Source organism: Ammospiza nelsoni, chromosome 4 (assembly GCF_027579445.1).
Source record: "Ammospiza nelsoni isolate bAmmNel1 chromosome 4, bAmmNel1.pri, whole genome shotgun sequence".
Lineage (NCBI taxonomy): Eukaryota > Metazoa > Chordata > Aves > Passeriformes > Passerellidae > Ammospiza > Ammospiza nelsoni.
The window spans coordinates 7,950,984-7,973,041 of NC_080636.1; the positions used below are offsets into that span (position 1 = coordinate 7,950,984).

A 22,058-nucleotide genomic window follows, 5' to 3' on the forward strand; every position below is an offset into this window, starting at 1 on the left:
GTGTTACTCTCATAGAAGTTTTGAGAAACAAAATGTGAGCATAACTTTTCTTTTTAGTACCAAGGTCAGCCTTATTCTAAAGCACTTCCATGCATAAATGACATGTCTGTAGTGATTGAATTCTCTCAGGTGAATCATCCTTCACAATTAGTGGAAATTAAGACATGCTAACACTTCATGGGAAAGAAATGGCTTTCGCAAGGCTAGATGCCAAAGAATAACAATTTTCAGTGTATAAATTTTGGGTATTAATTTTTTTACATCTGCACATATTTTACTGCCAATAGGGATAGCTTTTTCAGATACTGCTCAAAATACAGTTGTCATGTTTTATATTGAAATGCTTAAGGTGTAGATTCAAGGAAATAATTTATAATTCTAGGCTTTCTTTCAAATCAAGCTATCCCAGAAACAGTCTACATGAGACAGCCTATTTTTTTATTCATTACTATCAAATGAAATTAACTTTTTTTAAAAAAATATATTTTTTTATTTAAATTATTCAAATGTCAAACCCCACCTTTTTTAAAACAGCAAGTAGAATAAATCTGCCTTCATCACTTTTTTTTTTATCTAAGCAGAAGAGAAGCCCTGTTTAAGTGCATTAGTTAAGTAATGCTGTTGGATTTTCAGGACAACACAGGTCTTTAGGACCAAGAGATTCCAAGGTCCGGAGTCTAAAAATGGATGCAAGCATTTGGAGCAATGAACTTATTGAGGTATGTTGTGATATTCTAACTCTTTTTTCCATCTTGAAGCCTAGTGTATGAAAGGGAGGTATTTGCTGCTTTACTGTTAAGGAAACTGAACATACAGCTGCTAAACAATATGGTGTTACAGTAGACTTGATGCTTTTGATGTTACTGTGCATCATGTACCTCTCAGGAATTCCAAATATTTGTTTTGCCAACAAAATGTAGTTTCTCTTAGTATTTCTCCAAGTACCTAATATTTCAGGGGAAAAAGAAATCAAATGCTTTTGGAGAGCACTCAAGATGAAGAAAGGGGAAAAGAGAGGAAACTTGTCACTACCAGTTTTGCTGCTTGGGATGTTAAAAAAGGGTGGTGGTAAATAGTGGTCCTGACAGAGAGGGTTGGAGCCATCAGTGTTTTCTTTAAAACACATGCTACTCTTCCCTGAACTTGAACTAATATTTTCTAATATATAATGAAGTATTGTAACTGAAGCTTGGCTGCTATTGATGGTAAATGATGGCTGCTGGCTTTATTATTCATTTGTAGATGACCATAGGCAGTGACTGAGAGAGGCTGCTGTCTCCTGAAGGAAATTTTCTTTTTTTAGTAACTTTCTTCTTCAACTTTTAGCAGCTGAGAACTGTTCAGAGGCTAGCTTCATATCCTTCATACTAATTTGCTGATTTATTCCCTGCATCTCATCCAGATCTTTATCATCATTGGAAATAAGAGGGCAAACAGTTTTTGGGCTGGAAATCTTCCTCCAGATGAAGAATTGCATATTGATGACCCTGCAGAAAAAAGATTAGCATTCATTACACAAAAATACAAAGAGGGAAAATTCAGGAAAACGCCTTTCCACTACAAAACCAAGGAGCAGCTGAATAAGGTAACACAGCGTGGTTAAGCCAATACCATGTTTTGGATTGTATTGTATCTGTCTGCAATTTGGTCATCTTGTTAAACTGGTAAGAAATTAATTCAGTGTCCTGAGTGACATTCTGACACAGTTGAATAAGGGTTATTTCGGAGCCTTTGCAGTAGTCATTGCATAACTACCTAGTTTATTATTTTTCCTGTTGGTTTATTTGATGAAGGTTATTGTAGTTCTTCCTATGTTTTCCTGAGCCATCAAAATTTGGATCTTTATTTTAATGTAACCATAGTCTAGGGATGCAAATTTCCACTTCATTTCTTTGGATTACTTCCTTCTGTGTTTCGTCTGACATCTAACATTCAAATATAGTAGATGATTCATTGTCATTAATGGTGAAAATAACTGATGCACACTTACATAGTAGCTTATTGGAAATGTAAAAGCTTAAATTAATGATGGAAAATGTATGTTCTCTACTTTTACAAAAATAACAAGTTCTTTAAAGTTGTAAAATAGAGAACTTCAATTTTCAATGTCTCTGTAGAAATGATGTCCATTTCACTGATTTCTAAGATCTGATGGCTTGAGTAGTGATTTTTCAGGGTTACTGAATACAGAACAGTTTTAATGCATTCTGCAATTCAGTGCTCTCAATTGCATGAATCAAATTGTCTCAAAGGATATACAGAGATTGTGGGGTTTGTTTTTTGTGGGGAAGGATATATGTCAAATAATCATTTAAATATTGGATAAAGTTATCAACTTCTCTGCAGAGACATGAAATTACAATGTAATAAGGCATTAATTGTAAAGTAATTCTAGAACTTTTACTGAACTGTCTTTGTTATCTTGTGCGTCCTGGGTGTTTATGTGTTTATTAGAACAGCTAAATTTTATAGGAGTAATCTTCCTATTTTGAGTGACTTTTGCCTTAATCATTTAAGAAAAACTCATTCATTAACTAAATAACTTAAGTAAATATTAAGTCATTTAAATTTTAATGGAATAAGTTGCTCTGTGTAACTATTTTTGGTTTTATGGTTTTGGACAAATCTTGTAAAAAAAAGTTTAAGTTTATTATGTTTGTCTGTGTATTCAAAAAATAAAAGGAGACTCATGATTTAGGATGTGGTGAGCTGTTTAAATTTCAAGGAAGATGAACAGGTATCAAGATACAGGTTAATAAAAAGAGTGAAAAAAAATTAATATATATTAATTAACTTAATGTGTCTTATAATACATCTTAATAAAAAGAGTAGTTTGCTTTATTGACTGATGGGAGTTTTTAAAAATCTACCTAGGAATTTCAAAATGAATCCCAGCAACAGAGTTTGAGAATCTAATCTCATCTCTTTTGTTGAACTTCTGAGGTCTGAAATAGTAAGAGTTTTTCTTTAGTAGTTTGATGCAAATAAACAGCAAGCTTCCTCTCCAATTGTATTTACTCATGTTATCTTTCCAAAGTGCAATTTGTGAAAGCAATGTTTTGCTGGGTTTGGGCTGATATTTTGGGATATTTTTGTTGCTGAATTCTTCTAGATTCGGCCAATACTTCATGGTTTCTGGTACTTCTCAGTGTTCATGGTACAGCTATATCAGAGTTGAAAGGATTTGAGTCTAGGTTGCACGTATTTGTTGCCAGTAACTTTCTAATTTAAACAGACTTCCTGTGTCCCCTCTCTCTGATAAGGCCCTGTGTGCTGCTGTAGTCAAGCAAGATGTGCTCGAAACTCTGATGTTGCTCTTCAGTGGGGCTGATGCCATGTGTGCCACTGGAGACCCTGTTAACAGCACCCCATACTTACTGGCCAAGAAAGCTGGACAAAGACTGCAGATGGAATTCCTGTACCATAATAAGTTCTCAGGTATGATGCATTTTGTTCTTTTGATCTAATTTTTTATTATGACAAAGAGAAGGAAATAATTCAGAAGCAGAATTGGCTTTGCTGTGAAGAATAGTGGTATATCAGAGAAGCAGTTGTGATGGCATTAACTATATTTTATTAGAGCACAATTTCACTTGCATGCAGTTTTGCTGTTTTGCTCAGACATCATGTTTAGGACTTAGACAACACAGTGATAAGTCATAGATCTCATACCCTTAGTTATACCACAGAAAAAACCCATCATCTTCTTGCCAATATTAACAGTCTTTTACCAGAAAAAAAATGGGTACACAAACATATGTCTAAAGAATTAATCTAGTGCTTTTTCTTCTCCTTAAAGGATATTTAAATTGATATCCACTCCTACTGCACACAGACCTAGCTGTTTTTTTCACAAACTCTCTTCCCAAAATAAAACTCATCTCTTGAACCTGCAGTAAGATCTATCCTAGAAACCTCCTTTTCCCATCACAGCTTCTGTTGCAGCTTGGAGCAAATGATAAACTTTGGCTTGGAAGTGAACAGTTCTGTTTGCAGTGTGTGGCTGCTATGAGGCTCTTGAAAACAGAAAGCTGCTCTTAACAGTAAATGTATTGAGGTGCATGGATGTAACTGAGCTTTTCTTTTAAAAGCGCTGGGCAGTGTCTGAAACCATCAGGGGCTGAAAGTTCACATACTGATCTACACTGAAAAAATAAAAATATGTGGATGTAGTCCTGGACCAGCTTTCTCTTGGCTTGTGTCACTCTGCAAAGTGACAATGATTCACATTCAGGCTGAGCAAAAAAAGGATTAGTGGGAAACACAGGAATGAATCAAAGCTTCCAAGGGCAGACACAGTGTCTAAATTTCTGCCTGAGTACTGCTCAGGCCAGTGCCATGCACTGGGTCATAGAATGTGGAGCTCAGTCAGGTGCAGACATGTGGTGATTTCTTTGCTACCTATGGTCTCAAGTGGTCCTAAGGTTATGGAGAGAGAAGTTTACTTGTCTTTTCTACTTTTTTTTTTCTCCAGCCAAGGTAGCACCATCATGTTCTTATCTTTAGGGGAGGGGAGACAGTGTATGTTGATGATGATTCCCAGAATTGTTGTCTGTCTGCTGCTGGAGTTGCTGGTAAACTCTATATAATCCCCCAAGAGAAGCAATCTCCTTCTGTAGTATGTTACACAACGGATGAAAATCGAAGTTCAGAACATCAGGAAACAGTATTTTATATTACCTTGGCAAGCAGTGAATGACAATGGCGACATTGTAACAAATGTGAACCAGGTTTTTTAATGAACCTTTTTTCTTATTATAAAAATAAAACCAGGAAGTTTTATCAGTGTTGTAGTAAAGATACTGCAGATCAACTGCATATTTGCAGACATGCATTTAGATATGTGGAAAAATGGCTTTAACTGATATAAATGAAGACCTGTATAGTTTTTACTCCTTTGTCTTTGAGCAGATTTCCCAAACTATGATCGTTGTTGTGAAAGTGGCTTCTCTGAAGATTCTTCACATTCCACCTTTCTTTGTGAATTCTTGTACCAAGTTTCTTCTAATGCGGCTAAGCTTCCTTCAGAGAAGAAATTAAAAGAAGGTATTTAACTTTCAATTTATGTATTTGAATAACACATGAATATGTATGATTTGGATTAATTTTATTATTTTTAACTTCTTGCACTACCTTTTTTGAGATGAAATGTCTTTGATAAGAAATGTCCTCTTTTGATTCAGTAGACCTCTTTCAGATAAAGAAAATACTGTTTGTCTTGATCTCTTCATTCAATAGTTGACAGAGGAAGAAAACTGAAGTTCTGAAAAATTGTTCAGTAAACACAGTAATTGATAAATAAGAAACAAACAGAAACACTTCTTGCTTTAATTATATTTAGATTAGTGCCAAGAATTAATTTTCATCTAAAATGATTCTATTACTGGAGTCATTTACAAGTAGCACTGAATTTTTAGTAGGGTGTTTCTCAAGCTCACGAATTTACAAAATCTTCCAAGTGGAAATGAGCATCTACAATGACTCTATGACAACTTGAGCTTTGTGGGGGGGATAATGCATGTATATCACAGTAGATATACACGGCCCCCTGTGCATATCAGTTTACTGTTTTTCTTTTTTTTCTGAGAGAGGGAGGTATTATCAGGTAATTTTTCCCTTTTCTTCCCATTTGTCTTCCTATATTTTTCTTGCATCTAAACAAATAACATGGATTTTTAAAATCTGTTATGATTTATTATTGAATTTATTACTTCTAAAATCCGTACATGCCATCCTGCACTAGTGTATACATATTTTTGTATGATTGTGTCCATTTTCTCATGGCATATGCCTTTAATATTCTTAATGGATATTAAAAGTATGCTAAAGCATAGAAATTCTGTTTAAATATGCTTTTGAAGAATCTGTATGTTAACGTGGCTCCAAATTCTTGAAAGCATTGGGTGGTGACTGTGCTAATGCCTGATCACAGGCATGTCCTAGCAACTTGGCAATTCTTGACAAACAGGCCTGTTTTGACAGAGGACTGCTGCTGGATAGGACTTTATCTGGGATTGCTCTGAAATTGCGTGGAGCATATTTGGGAAACAATGTATTAACTGAAAAGCTCATTACTACTTGCTCCAAGTTCAAGCCTGATCTTCTGTGCTGTGGATATCTGTATATATTCATAAAGAAGTTTATTAAAAAAACCCAGAAGTCAGTGCTTAGTCAAGTGGAGAGCAGATACAAGGCAATCTCTTCTGACACAATGCCATATTAGAAGTGGCACATTTCCAAATACCTGTATAGATTGAAGATTTGGCTGAAAGTGCTCACAGAATGGCTTCTGTAGCATTTTGGGGGGGAGATGTACTGCGACTGAGCATTGTTAGTAGGATTTCTTAAAATTTATAAGGAAAGCCCCCAGATAAGAAATTTTGACTGTCTTCCATTTCAAGTCTTCTGTGGACAGAAATGAAGCTGCTTTGAAAGTTTGTAGTCTGTTATTTACCATTGCACTTACTACTTGAGGGAGCGTACAATAAATGGAAAGGAACCAGATTTCTCTGAGGTCAGGTTTTGTTCTCTGAAATTGTGATTGTGTCTTGAAGATGGTAGGTGTTCTACTGTTTGCTTTTTTGGGCGTGGGCATTTGTTTACTTTGTTTTTGTATTGCTGTTCAATTACCCATGGGTTTGTCAGGACTGATATTTCTGGGATGGGCTCTTTACAGATACATAGGAGATAGTTTCCCTGACCTTTTGTTCAACGAGACACAAGGGAGGAAGATGTAATGACATACTTTAAAAAACAAAAAAAAACCTGCAACTTTGAATGAGAAACTGCTCTTACCTTAGTGCTCTAATCTATCTCTGCCATGTTTAAAAAGCAGTATGACATAAGTACTTCTTGCTACTCAAAATACAAAATATATAATCTTTGTTTTCTCTTCTTTCACTACGTCCAGAACTGTTTCTAAATCTCACTAACATGAAGTAATATTCATATTGCAAATTATTGTGAATAAGTGGACATACTATTTTTCATTCTCTTTAGGAAGTAATTTGAGGGTTGGAGTACTAATGGGGGAGAAAATTTCAGTTCCTTCCTCTGCCTGTAGATATTCAAATAAGGTCATGTTACCTCAAAAATCTGACCTAACTATCTAGTTGTAGAGAAGGGAACTCCTGCTGAAGCAGTTCTGACTTGCCATGAATTAATTGAGGCCTTTGCAGCCCAGGGGGAGCACCATTTTCTCCCAGCATTTAGACAAATTTCGGGCCTTTTTTTTTTTTATGCTGTATGTGGATAGGGCTCCAGATCAGAATCCTGTGAAGCTGTTTAATCATTAGAATTAAGTTCTTCTTCCGTGTTAGGAATCTCTGAGGCAGGGGACAGTCTTGTCTTCAGCATCAAGGGCTGAAAATTTAAGTGCTTTCTTGTCACAGAAAACTGTTATCCCTTTGTAGACTGGGCCCTAATGGTAAAGGGACACTTAAGAAATCATTCAGTGCTGTGAATTAACCAAGGTTTTGTCCCAACCAGGTGGAACACCTGGAAGTACAGCCTCGTTTTTCATTATGTGTGTCTCAGTACAGGGGAGAGCCAGCTCTGTGTGTTCTTCTCATTACAGCAGCATCAGTGTTTTCAGCAGGGGTGCGTGCATTTTGAGGAGAGTTGTTGTTAATTAACAGCTGTTGATATCAGCGGGAGGAGAGCTCAAATGTTGGTGCTATTCTGATGGAGTGGATCAAAAAGTAAAGCTTAGAGGTTTAGGGGCTCAAGTTTGATTTTTGCTTTTGTTTCTAGTGTAAAAGGTTTTTTGGATCCCTTTAAAAAGCTTCGATATTCCAAAATTGTCCTTGAGAGTTTAATAGTTTAATGAATATTGAAGTAGTGAGCTGTTTTACAGAATAGGTTTTGGAAGATGAGGGAGGAAAAGCTGGGGGACAAAAAGCCCTGAACATTCAAAACCTTAAAATTTGGTGCTCAGCTCTCATAAATGAATACGTTACCAAGCCATTTATTTTATGTTTATTTTAGTACTTAACATTTGTATTTAGACAGAATATAGATAGCACTAGATAGCAAATAGCATGATATAAAGAAATATTAATAAGTAGTACAAAATATTTATAAAACTTATATAAACCATATAGAAAACAACAGAAAAAGCATGAAATATCAGATAAAATAGTTAATATTTTCAGATTACAACTGGGTTTTGTTGTTTGATTTTTCTGGGTTTTTTTTGCCAGATCTGTTTTACCAAATTCTCAGAAGTACTTTGCCAGCTGTATAGGAATTTTTAGACAGTGGAAAATAAGAAAAGTATTTTCTTCTATGATCTATTTGTCTGCAGCAGTGGAAACAGATGGACCTCAGATTTTGTTCTAAGAAATAGACATAAGCTAGAATGAATTTATGACTATTTTCAGTAGCAAATAGACATTACTATGTTGTGTCGTGTTGTATTCATATTTTAGGACATAAGAGGAAGTAAACATTTAGTTGTAATTAAAAATACCAAATAATTCAGTGAAGTTGCTCTGCAGCCTTTTTTCTCCATCTTGTATTTACCTATTAAAAAAAAAAAAAAAAAAAACTTAATGAAGAAAATCTGACCTTTCTATTTTTTTAATAACAGATTGCAACAAAAGATGGTGCACTTTGGAAAGTGGCTTTCTGAGCTACTATGAAAATGATAAAACTACCACTCCTAATGGTATGATTGACATCAATGAAGTTATCTGTCTCGTAGTACACAAGTCAGACTTCTTTTTAAATAGAGGGTAAGCTCCTGAATTCATATTTCAGTAAACAAACTGTTCATTTTTTCCTGAATTTTGAATAGGCAATTTTGAAAAATAGCTGGTTTTTTCTGACTTCAAGAAATTAGTGCTATGTCATATTTAGGGATTTTTTTATAGTGATAGAATGAAAATATTAGGGTAATTTAAAAGGGCAGCTTAAATTAGATGTGTATGTTTCTTTTTAAATCTGTAATGAATATTCTCAGTGCTTGAAAGGTTGCATGATGATAAATTGAACAATTAATACTCATTTTTCTTTCTAGTATTGACCTCTGCCTCAAGCCAAAATTCTCGCTTTGCTTCTTCCTTCTAATGCAGCAGACTAGAGCTCTCCACAATGCTTCTGGATTTGGTCACAGAGGCATTGGTTTTTGAAATCCATTCTTAGTTCTGTAGCTGAGGACAACAGTGGAACTGATGAACATTTTTAACTGGAAGAAACCAGCTTTTATTTCTTTTTTTTGGGGGGGGGGGGGGTAGGGTGGGGAAGATCTTGTTTTTTTTTTTTTATAACTCTCTCACATCCCATTTGTTCGTGGAAAACATCACATAGGGAGTGACCTAAATCTGATTACAGTGATACTCAATTTCTTTAGTGCAACATTTTTGTTTAAAATATGCTTTGTATTTGTCTAACAGATTCCTTAGCACATTATTTTTGAATCTGTGTATATGCACCTAAAAAAAAAATAACTTTCTATAGTATAATACTGTAATTCTTTTAGTTACAAAACAAAATTGTCTGCAAAGAAGTCATAGTCTATTCAGTAAGCTCCTGAAAAAGATAATGGGAATAAAGGACTTAGACTGCTAGAGGGGAGAGAGATCCTGAAACATGGTGATGTCTCAATATGCCATCAAATACAGAGAAGTGACCTTCACTATTCTGCAGTAGCTCTGTGGTACCCAGAAAAAAGAAAAAAAAAATCACTTTTTTCTTCTGTGTTCAAATCTAACCTATTGTTTATTGCATTTCCAGATGGTTCAATTTTAGGTTAATAACTAAATTAAAAAACATGTTGGCTGAATACTTCACTGTTTGGAAATAACTAACTTCCTGTTGTGCTTTACTTGAGATTGAGGAGTTTTATGAGAAACTTTACTTAGATTTGACATTTCATGTAGTGCAACAGCGGGTCCTTAAAAATGTCTGTTCTGTTAGTCAGAACTGTGTGTTTATATAATTTTCCAAGTGGCTATTGAAAATTATAGAAGTGATTCATGCTCAGTTCTCCACATTTAGACAAATCTCAGTCTTCAGCATTGAAAGGAAAAAACATACTCCATCTATTTGGCATCTAACAAGAGGTCACAGGCAAAATCATACTATAAATTGCTGAACCATAATTTTTGAGTTAAAGAGTGACTGACCCAAACTTCAGCACCATATTTACTTTCCAAATTCCACACCAATTTAAACTGATTTGCGTTTTCTTCTTATTTGTCCATTAAAAATTGAATAAACAGGGTTCATCTGCTGAAATAGTGGTATAATTTTTAAAAGGAAAGATACCCAAGAACCTTCCTTAGGGAAACTTTTAAGAGTTTCTTAAGCTACAGCAACTTCAAAGTATTCCTACTCTTGCTGGTGATGGCAGGTGATACACAGTGACCATGCATTTCCCCCCAGCAGATTCAGGCTGCCTGACAGGAAAAGCCTCTTCAGTTAAAAGGGCGGGTGAAGGGCAGGAGCAGGTTGGTGACAAGAATAATACTCTCCATCCTTGGCTGTTTTCAAGGCTTCTCATTGTGATAATCCCTCTTTGAGCACGAGATGAGACCAAATGACATCTAAAAGTCCCTATGAAACAACATTTCAACTTGTTTACAACTTCCCATTCAACTGGTTGTTCAGCTTATATTAAACATACAAAAAAATCTTTTGAATGCATCACAAAAATGTGCTTGATCAAATAACATGAGCTTGCGAAAGCAAAAAATTCCCTATGCATTTTTAATGACTATATGTAAACATTTTTATTCATTTTGGAATTATTCAAAAAGCTGTTACACCATAGTCTTTAAACATGTATTATTGACCTGCCAAGTACTTTGATCCTGATGTATTGTAAAGTGCTTTATTATTAGCTAGGCCCTGCCTGTAATATTGGAGGAGAAATGCAGATGGGTTCCATTCCATCTGTATGAAAGAATGAAAAAATAGTGAAATAAAATGACACTAGTATGTCTGCTCTTTTTGAGACTAAATACAGCTCTGTTTCTTCTCTTACTTTCTTTAGGGACATCTTTACATTTGAAATATACTTACTGTCAGAGCGTGTTTTTCTGTTTGGAGCTGAAACTGCACATTCACAAAGAAAATGGGCTTCAGCAATAGCTAAGGTAATACTGATAATTATCTTTTTCAGTTAGGCCAGGAGCCTTTGCACAAATAATAAAGTGCCATTGTTAGCTTAAAACCTTTGAGAAGCCATTATTGATGAATACTGATCTCTCCTGCGTGTAAAGGTTTCTTGTGCAGCAGGAAGAAATAACTTTTGTGATTTAATGTTTGAAACAAGGTAATAAAATGTGAAAGGAATTGAAGCAGCATTTGAATGCCGACCTTAAGAATATATTAAACGTGCTCTAATATAAAGACATATACTGTATGAGTATATTTCAGCTAAGTTTTTTGTGGTTGCAGTTCTATTAAATTTATTTGCTGAAATGAAATTCATAAGGCAATACCATATTTTATACTGTTCCAAATGTTAATAATCACATTTCTAATTAAATCAATTGTAGAGTGTGAATGGAAAAAATGTTAAACTTGATTTTGCATTTGAAATTTAGTGTATCTATGGGCATATGAGTGTGGGTTTTACATCTCAAAGTTTGAGGTTTTTTTTACTGGGACCTTAATCCTGGAGTCCTGTAGATTTGCAATATTTTGATTTTGTTTTTTAGGGGCAGAGGGTTTTTTTCTTCATCTGACTCACCCCATTTTCTTTGGTAGCATTTTGTTCCCCCGGTGGCAGAATCATTGTTAGAGCGGGACTGTGACCTTATTGGGCAGCTGTACTACAAAGATTGCCACAACCTGGATCAGTGGAGAAAAGGCTGGTTTGCTATAGAGAAGTCGAGCCTTTATTTTTGTCTTGAAATGGAGGATGCTGAAGAAGATTCCATATATCTAAGGAGGTTGCAAGAACTAAGTAAGAACATCTATTATTCAGAAAGTGTTCTGTGGGATTAATTCACTGTTAAGGACATTTCTATTACATTTCAAAGTAATAAATATTGGGAAGCTCAGTAAGTATTCCTTCACATGAGTCAGATGTTCTTCCAACTCTTATCTAAATATGGGGTTGGTTAATTTCTGTCTTGGGGTTTTTTTTCCTACATTTTGGCACATGCCAGAGAAATTTTTCACAGGTTTAAAATGAATGATGACAGTTTTCGTTCCAGTTGCAGCAGTATCTTTCTTACAAGAGTACAGAATTGAATAATAATATATAACCTTTTGGGATTATTGTCTCATATTTTTGACAGGGCAGAAATACTCACTGCAGAACACATTCTTGAGATGATTGACAGGTCTAGTTTTAAAATACTCAAACATACTGGAAAATTATAATTCTCTTGGAAAACTTCACAGACTAATAGACTTTTTTCCAATACTAAAAATATTATTTGCTCAATATCATGATGTGGAGAGATAAGAATGTTTGTATACATGGTCTTCTATGACCAATTTTATATCATCGTTTGTAATTATGCTCTGAATCCTCTTTTAAGCATATCTGCCCTACTTGTTTTTATATTGAACAAGGCAATATGTTACAAAGAAAAATACATATAATTTGAGGTTTCTAATAAAGTAGCATAGAGAAGATAGTTTAGCTCTTTATTGATGATACTCTTTATGAATGCTGGCAGATTGTGGACTGTTTTGCAGGAGCTTGCCTAAATGCCATTGGGTTTTCCACTGTTTCTTTATTGCCACGTTATATTTGGTGTAAATAACATCATGAAGGTGGTTTTTAATCAGCAATGTTTTTATGCCTCTAGATGTCTTTCAACTTGTGAATACTTTTGATCCTAATTCAGAATTAAAAGATTAGGCATAAGGAGAACTGTTCCTGATATTTTTTTTGATGATGCAACTGTAATTGCCTCTGCCAGAATCATAAGAGCATGCAAAATCTGTGTATATTATATCTCATGTATGAGAATGAAAGACTTTTGACTTGCAGTTGAGAATTTGTTTCGCTTGGGGTTTTTAATATTAGTTGTATTTCTAGGAAATATTATATATCCATATTCTTTTCTTTGATTTCTGCTCTCTCCAGAATATATCTGCTCCACTGTTAATACTGATAATAATGATTTGTGAAATGAAACTTGAAAACTAATGAATCATTTTTGGAAGTATAGTGACTTACCTTCTTGATATTTGATTCACTAAATATAGACGAAGCTAGGAGTTTGTGTGACACAAAAACATCATATAACATGCAATGTGTTTATTGGTTTTCATTGGTATTTAGGACTTTACTCTCTCTGGGAATTAGTTCAAATAAGGTGTGCATTACATATGACACACACTTTGAGAAATTAAGTTTTCAGAATTTCAAATTAGTAAGCAGGTTACATTTAATTTACTGGTTTTAGTATTGTGCACAGTATAGTTTTTAAGCAGTGCAACTGAAAGCTATCCAGATGTATTTGATGTGTTATGTACAATGTGAGTGTTTTACAGGGTGCTTTTTTTAGCAGGGATAACATAAGGCATAAAGAAGGGTGGAAATGATCTTCAAGTTAACGATTTCAAAAATCCAGCTTACTTCGGAATCATTATGTCTTCTACAACTTGTATTTACAAGTTGAGTACAATAAAACACTGTAGCATATTTTCACCTTAAAATGTATGTTTAAACTTTCTTGATAATGTTTTGTGTTAGTTTTTCTTTTAAATGTAAATGTGGTGTGGTATTTTGTGGTGTTACTATTATCGGCAGCATTCTTTATTTGCAAAGTTTAGGAATTCCATGCTCCTTTTGCCACTGGAGATCATTTTGAAAAAAAGGTCTGTCTGTATGTGCATGCATGTATGTGTTTGTCTATAAATATGTGTCTGTGAAGGTCATATGAATGTGTATGTGTTTTGTTTTCAGCAACCAGCAGTGTGATGCAAAATGGAGAGAGAATAGATGTCCTGCTGCTCGTTGAAAAAGGAAGGTAAGGTTCCGATCTGAAAAATATTTAATCTGTTTTTGTAGTCATATCTTAGAATTATTGTTGATAGGTTCTGGAGTTTTTTAAAAACTTAGGGTTGCTAGTAAGAGAGTAAATTTGCAGAGTTTTTAAAGGAGGGAATATCTTTGTGCATTAATTATATTTCATGTCTGTGTCACAAAATGTTAACAAGCACTACTTAATTAAAAACTGTTTTCCCACTGAGAAAATTATTCCCAGATTAGTCTGCCAATAATGATTTCTTCAAAAGGATCTAACTCTTTTTACCTTGTAAAAAAGGAGTACCTCTTCGGTGCTTTTACTGTAAACTACTTGATTTTTTTAATCATTCTTATGTCTCAGGATTCTGTATCTCAAGCTGCCTAGATCAGGTTTGAGAGGATATGAATGCGTCCTCTGGTTAATCTTATTGTAATATCTGATCTGTTAACAGTATACTGTCTAGGAAAAAACATACTTACAAAGCAAACGATCCATATCTGCTTCCAAGGAGGTAATATTTGGCAGAGATGACTGTATCGTATTTATATGATAGAGGTGGTTGGAACTTGAGGTGAGGTATGTATTTCTGCCTCAAATATGTGTACAAATTCAAAGATGGAAGTACAAATTGTGGAAGATAATTCTTAGTTTTTAGTAGGTTGAGGCTTTTTTAATTTCCATGATAGGTTATTGGGCAGGAGTCTGTCTTAAGTGGTGCAGTATTTATGCAGTATTTTGAACAGCCAATAATAGGTTGATAAATGGAGGGTGTTTCTTTCTTTGGCAAACAAAAAAACTTCATGGACACCTTTGACATCTATTCAAAGTTGGAATAGCTTGTCAGAAATGCATTGTAACTTGTGTGTTAGAATTTTAACTCTTTCTAGGATATGGTATAAGTTTCATAACTGAGTAGGGCTATGCAGGTTAGAAGGCAACACTTTTTCTTGTCTTTTTGGGGCAGTTCTGTTTTGAGTTGGGTTTTTGTTTGTTTGTTTGTTAATTTGATTTGTTTTGGTTTGTGTTTGTTTGGTTTTTTTTTCAAAAAAACATATTGAAAGATTCAGCGTTAAGTAAGCTATATACACCAAACCCGGAACCTGAGGTATCCTAGTCAAGGTGCCGTCTAAAGATGGATATAAACCATGCATATAATTTCATAGGTATTAATGCTGAGCAAAACTTAGCTCCAAGTCAGGTTTTATTATTTATTTCATTAGATTATTTCTTTCAAGTGAGCGTAGGTTTTCCCTGAACCACTCTAGTAGTTTAAGGGAAATTCTGGACTATTTGAAAATAATTTCAGCAGGGACACTGGCTGATTTAAGGTGGACATGAATATATTTAATTTTTCTTCACTGCCCTAAAAATTTAAATGCACAGTCTTCACATTATCTTAAACATTGAAAGCTATATGGGTGTATTGGCTATGGCATGGTGATTGTTTGTTAGGATATTGCTTCAAAACTATCCAAGTGTGCAGTGCAGTTGTATGAGATGGCATCTTAAAGTGATAAGCAATTTAATGTGTGTGTGGAAGATGATTAAATATAAAATCACCCTTGTCTTTAGACTCAATTACTGTAAGCGGAAATAAAGCTGCTAATCCTCTTTGTGCCCCTTCAAGCTCTAGATAAATTAATATCCTCGAGATGTCATCAGCATCAGCTAAATGAAATGTCAGTCTCTAGATTTTCCTATTCTGTCTGTTATTTTGTATCAGTGCTCGTCTAATGTCAACTTTGGCACAGATTGATCGCTTGGAAGAGATTCTGTGTAGATGACTTCCTTGTTAATTTGTTAGTCACTTAAATGCAGGATAAATTATAAAATAAATAAAGAGTAGTACTGAAAGAATTTAGCTAAACAAGTAAGATTTTTCCGGAATCAGGAAAAGCTTAGGAGAAAAAAACAACCCAACAACCATAAACCAAACCAAAAAAGCCCCCATCCTTTGCATAAAAAAATAAATGTGGTGAATTTCTTAAAGTGTTTTGTTAAATTTTACTAGAAATTTTTATGAAAATTCCTTGAAGGATTTTTCTACTGACTTTCCATTTCTTACAAATACTTATGCCCTTTGTTTCAAGTCTCAATCTTTGGACTCATTAATTAGGGAAAGTCACACATTTACATGTATTATATCTTTCTGTTTCACACCTTTTCTTTTAATTACTGTAGGTAAAAGAATTACTTCAGTTGTTACAAATGGACTTCTCACTTAGGAATGATTGCATACGCAAGTAAACATTTTCACAAATGATAAAAACTTCAAGTCTTATTGCTAAAATTATTACCATGTAATAAATCTAGGAATTCTTGATTCTTAAAAAGATAATAAATTTGGGATAAAAAAAAAATGTAACATTAATCTGATACATATCTACTCAGAAGAAGAATTTACAATTAATTTTGGGACATAACATACATAGTACTTTAGAGCTTGTATAAAATACAAGAATTCAGAGACAGTACTACCAAAAAAGGCATGTGAGAGTTTCCCAAAATGTCTTAGATATTAATACAATCCACTCTACCTTTTATTTTTTTTGCTGCCTCTTCCTTTACGCTGCTTTCTGCTTGGCACCCTGCTGTTCATTTATTCTCTGTATGGCATGTTCAGCTGATGATGTCTATCAGCTCAGAAATAAGAGGTGGCAATCATACCAGGTAATAGCATATCATCAGAGGCTGAACCACACTAAAAGATTTCTGAAACCACAAGACTGCTTCTCTTTTGAAGTATCTTGTCTTTTTTGAAGCTCAATGGAAATTTTCACAATAATTCTAGATTACTTAATTTTATATTATTTTTTTTTCAGATCTTATACATGTTAATGCTTGTGTTTGTCTATCTTCACTAAAATAAATTACATAACACCCTTTTATTAACACCGACTGGAATTTTATTACATTCTAGTGTCTATTGGAGCATATTGTCTAGACTGCTAGAACAGTATCTAACTCAGCTGGAAATCTTGACTTCTCACACCACTGTGGTGTATAGTTTTACACCCTAATCAGATGGCCATTTGCCTCTTCTTGCTTTCACTTTCATAGCTGAAATATTCCAGTTTCGTAGTTGAAATGCTTCTTGACTTCTTGCTAGAAGTGGCAAACCATTTTAAGGTTTTCTGTGTTTGAGGCTTCCCTTTGTCACAGAGGTGTCCTCTGATTTGATCCATATTCAGTTTGGATTTTTTCCCTTGATCTCTGTATTTTTAAAATGCTTGTAGTGCCTGGTGATACTTGACCTCCTGTTGCTATCAATAATATGCTGTCCAAACAGAAGTTGCATGGCATAGTAGTGAAGCAGCTACTCCTGTGTAGTTCAGCAGAGGCCAACAGAGGGATCTGCATGATGAAAAGAAGGAAGTTGTTTGAAAACATCTGTATACAGTAGTTTTTAAATATATCTTCTATATGTAGAATTTAATGCAAAATCTCTAATGCTAAGTTTTAAAGAAGCAGTTATACAGGTAGTTCAGTTTCAAACATTTCTTACATTTTTCTGAAATAATTTAAGCTCTCTCTTAGGTGTCAGTGAATGTTTTCAGACCATAATGTAATCCAGATGGTGCTTTTTTCCCCCCTGTTATGCTTGTGATGTAGTTAGCTCTTTCTTATTATGGATAATAAACCTGCCCTACATACTGGCACAATTTCTTTAGGCTGATGGTTCATTCAATGCTTTCTTCTTAACCCTTTGATGATAGCAGTAAGTTTTCTCATAAAATGCAGTTATGGAGACAAAATTCTAAAATCCAGAATTAATATAAACTTAAGAGTCAGATGAAAGGACTTGTGCTTCCAATATGATGTGCTGGATGTAAGACCTTTTGAAGGGTCCCTTGATTAAATATTGCTTGAAAAAAAACATTTTAATGGAATATCTATGCTTCAGTTGCAGTTTGATTTTGCCAAACAATTTCATATCAATATTTACTTTCTTAGTACCTATGTTTTCAGACAGGTAAATTATTAGACTCTTGTGGGAATTGCCAGAGGGCACTAAATTGTGCCAATGTCTGTTTCACACTCTCCCTGCCCACCTTACCCAAAATCTCCTGTTAGCACTGCTTTCCCATTGCACAGCTGTGCAACAAAGCTTATAGACATAGCTGAAGCTGGGGGACTTTGCAGCATGGGTTAAAGAGAAGCCTTTGCACTCTTGTGGGTGGAGTGTGGTCACATTTGTTTGTCTGACTGCCGGGGCAGAAGGATGTGCTGGTAGTCAACAATAAAGCTGTGTAGGTAATGGTAGCTTCCTTAATGTTGAGACTCATTGATCTGCTGCAGTCCTTGTGCCAACTCAATTCTCTCAATTCACTAGGGCAGAAATCTACATTGGCACGCTGCCTTGCTTGTTCGAGTACTTAAATTATTAATTTCTTGGCTATGGACTGTATGTGTTTCACACAACATAGCAAAACTTCTGCCATTTTTCATCATATTGTCATTTTTGCTAACTATTTGTTATGAAATGTGAGATCTTTATCAATTTTTAGAACTGAAAAATAGCACATATGTAAACATACTGTAGAAGGCAGTGCATTTGTATTGAAGGAATGCATTTTGCTTGAGTCTGTGGAAAATGGTAATCTGCATGGTAGATCTTCATAAACATTATAGTATAAATTCTTTCAAGCATGATTACTTCTATAAACTCTTTAAATTCCTCAGTTTTGTGCTACATGGGACATCACTATATTTCAGCCTGTGTTTATGCTTAGTCTTAAGCCTTGGATTTAATATTACTTTATATTTTGATAATGACAATTAGTTCAGTGAAAAATGCATGTATTTATTATTAATTCTGTCTGAAAACTCTGTGAAAGAGATGAACACAGAGGTTAAATCTGTAAAGTTATCTCCATTGTTTCACAAACTTCTGTGGAAGAATTCTGCTGTTCGTGAGGAGAGTTCTACTCTTCTGCTGGAAATTATTTCCCCTTTCTTTTTTATTACTTCCAGGTTCAAGGAGGTAAAAAAATAATTTCCAATTAGGGAAAAAAAATACATTTTCCCCAAAGGACTAAACTGAGAAGGACTGCTTTAAGCATCTTATTTCTAAATTATTTTGTGTTTGTCTGATTTAAATTTATTCCAGGTGTGTTCTCTCAGCCAAAAATTATTGAGGTTTGAGATGAGCTTTTAAAGCCACTTCCATGGGAAATTGACTGAGTTCTGAAATGTGTCTGGCACTAGTTTAATATTTTTTTCCCTTCTTTGCTCTTGTGGTATTGTAGTGAAAATGTGTCTCTGATTTATCTTACTTTTGATGCCGCCACTCTGGAGATTTTTGACTGGGCAAGTATTATTTTTTCAAAAATACTTAGTTACCTTCTATGAACAATCTAGGTTCCATGATAGCAGTATGTTTTTCATATTTGTATTTCTTACCAGCAACTTCTCTTTCATGCCTGTTTTGGTCCCTTGGGAATACAACTTAATCAAAAACAACCTTTTCTTTGCTAATTATTAAGTACCCTCTTCCTCTGTTACTGAATTGAGCTCAACAGCTTCTGAAATTTTAGAAAACAATGAGAACATCATCACTTTGTACTTCTGAAATCTTTTTTCTAATGTGATGCATTGAGGGGAAGATGGAAAGATCCATAAAATACAAGGTGATCTTTTCCACATAGTTTAGGTATTTCATATATCACAACAATTGATTGACAGGCACATGATTAGACTTTCGTATCTCTATGAAAAATGCTGATAAGTTCATGTGACCTTTGAAGTTGAGTACGGTATTTTTTCTCTCCTCCTCTGGTATCAATTCATTGATATGCAGCAGAGTTGCCCTTTTCTTGTTTTGAAGTAATAATATTTTCACTTTACAGTATGTGCTTCCTGTATAGATCATAATTCTTTGGATAAAAAAAAAAATCTGTTGAGACTTCCATTTATCCTTTTGCATAATACGGTAATGTGAGTCCTGCTGTTCTGCAGGGGAAATAAACACCCACTAATATGCATATATATGTACATTTCTTCTGTTGGAAAGCACCGTAAATCTTTTATAAATCATTGTCCTAACCTCTTCTGATCTGTGAATAATAGTAGGAAATGAGTAGAGTATCTTGCACTGTCAAACTTTTTTCTACTCCTAACCTTTTACTTTCCTTATGTATGTGTGGCAGTAGCAATACCAGAAAACGTAGTGATGTATTCTTTACTAGGCATTGATTGAGAACTACCTGTTTTGACAAGTCTTAAGGAAACTTTGGACAGCACTGAATTAGGCTCACTCATTTTGCTGCAAAAATAGGAGAGGTTTTTGAAAATAATTTTTTTTTTCTCAGTGGAAGAGAGAGGCTGTGTTTCTGCTATACAGGCATATGTGGTAGTTAGTATGGCTTTTGAAGTCATGAAGTAAAGACTTCCTAGAGAGGTGGTTCAGTGGAATGAAATATTTTAGTGTCATCTACTCTGCTGCTGTAAGACTCGGTCTGTATGGTGGATCCTGACAAAAGTTAGGATCCTGGTTGTGTAATACATTGGCTGCATCCCCACTTCCTACCAAGACAGGAGTGCTAGAATGGAAACATTTATAAAAGGAAAATTGAAATATATTAACAAAAAGAAATTAAATAAAGTATTCCCTCATCATATAAGATGCTTCCCCCTCCAAAAATGAAATAATCAAAATAAATGTATTTTCTATTTACATGAAACTGTTTTTATAGAAGTTCAGTAGAGCATTTTGACTTATCCTAATTTGCAAATAAATGGTCATTAGAGAAAATTGATTCCTTAAATGTCTTTAGTAGGACATAAGACAACATATGTACAAAAATTTACTTACTGTTTTAACACTTTAAACAGCTGTTTATTACACACATGCATATGGTTGGACATACCCCCTTAAACTTTTCAATTTTGATATTTGCTCTTAGAAGCTATCTTGTCAGGGTGGCACACAGGAGATTAATGTAGCTTGCTTAAATAAAAGAAGGCGTCTGAGCTTTGAGATACAGGCAAAGTGTTGCATTAACTTATTCCACCTCAACTCGTAGCTTTTGCATATATGTTCCTGAGCTTTGTGGTAGTGGGTGATCATTTTGATCCTTGTGTAAGGAGGCAGGTTCAGTATGTCTCAGCTACTCTGTAGAAGAGGTTGGTGGGTGTCTGGGGTGTTTTGGGGTGTGAATACAAAAGAAGGAAAGCTTTTTACAGTGTTGAAAGTTGTCTCTAAATTTGTTTCCTTCTTAGCCGTGGCTTGGACGTATGAATGGATAATGTAGGAGCAAGTCTGAAGAACAGTAATTAAAATGTTGGCAGGTGCTTTCAAAGGGCTTGTGACAGTGTTTGAGGATCTTCTTTCATTTTTTATAGCACTGGTAATACAAATGAATTTGGAAGAAAAAAAAGATGCTGTAACAATAGACCACGATCACAGCTTTATGTGGCAAAAGGTGCCTTGATGTCTTACTCCAAGTATATCTATTTTTTTCCTTTTCTGAACATCTGCTTGTTGCCATGGTGCAATAACATCATTTTTTAATTTCTTTCCTGAGCTCAAAATATTTTTATAATTTTCAGAACGCTATACATCCATGGCCATACAAAGCAGGATTTCATGGTCTGGTATACTGCAATTGAAAAAGCAGCAGGTACAGATGGTAATGCACTACAAGATCAGCAGCTCAGCAAAAATGATGTCCCTATTATAGTGAACAGCTGCATAGCGTTTGTTACACAGTATGGTAAGTAGAGTGGATTTTATTCAAGCTAAGATCATTTGTATAATACAGAAGCGCCCCCAGCACCAGGTCCTATTGAATGAGTTTATATATTACTTAAAGTAAAGTGCCCCTCATTAGCCCTGACATTCTTTAATGAGATGGTGCAATATACTACCACACAGCTGAGAATGGCTCTTTTGGGGAAATACAGCTTGGTAAATGCCCTTTATGGACACTTTTCTATTTTAGATTTTGCATTGTTTGCCTTATGAAACTTAGCCTCTGGGTCCACTGCCCCACTGCAGACAACTCAGCCCAGAAAATAAACTCTGCAAACCTGGAAAAGCTGTGATCTGAACACATCTGAGAAGCTGGCATTAACTGTGGGGTTGAGTTCAGTCTTAGGGTGCTGTTTTTTCAGTGA

General features: G+C 34.7%; 1 protein-coding gene across 1 annotated transcript in view; it reads left to right on the top strand.

The window, feature by feature from the left end:
* Positions 1-22,058, top strand: part of ARAP2 (ArfGAP with RhoGAP domain, ankyrin repeat and PH domain 2) — a 114,775-nt gene that overhangs the window by 58,557 nt on the left and 34,160 nt on the right. Inside the window, exons 13-21 of the mRNA XM_059470118.1 lie at positions 634-719; positions 1,403-1,585; positions 3,264-3,438; positions 4,912-5,046; positions 8,591-8,735; positions 10,997-11,099; positions 11,716-11,914; positions 13,877-13,940; positions 21,492-21,655. Coding sequence (XP_059326101.1) covers positions 634-719; positions 1,403-1,585; positions 3,264-3,438; positions 4,912-5,046; positions 8,591-8,735; positions 10,997-11,099; positions 11,716-11,914; positions 13,877-13,940; positions 21,492-21,655 — 1,254 coding nt within the window. The remainder of the gene's footprint in view (positions 1-633; positions 720-1,402; positions 1,586-3,263; positions 3,439-4,911; positions 5,047-8,590; positions 8,736-10,996; positions 11,100-11,715; positions 11,915-13,876; positions 13,941-21,491; positions 21,656-22,058) is intronic.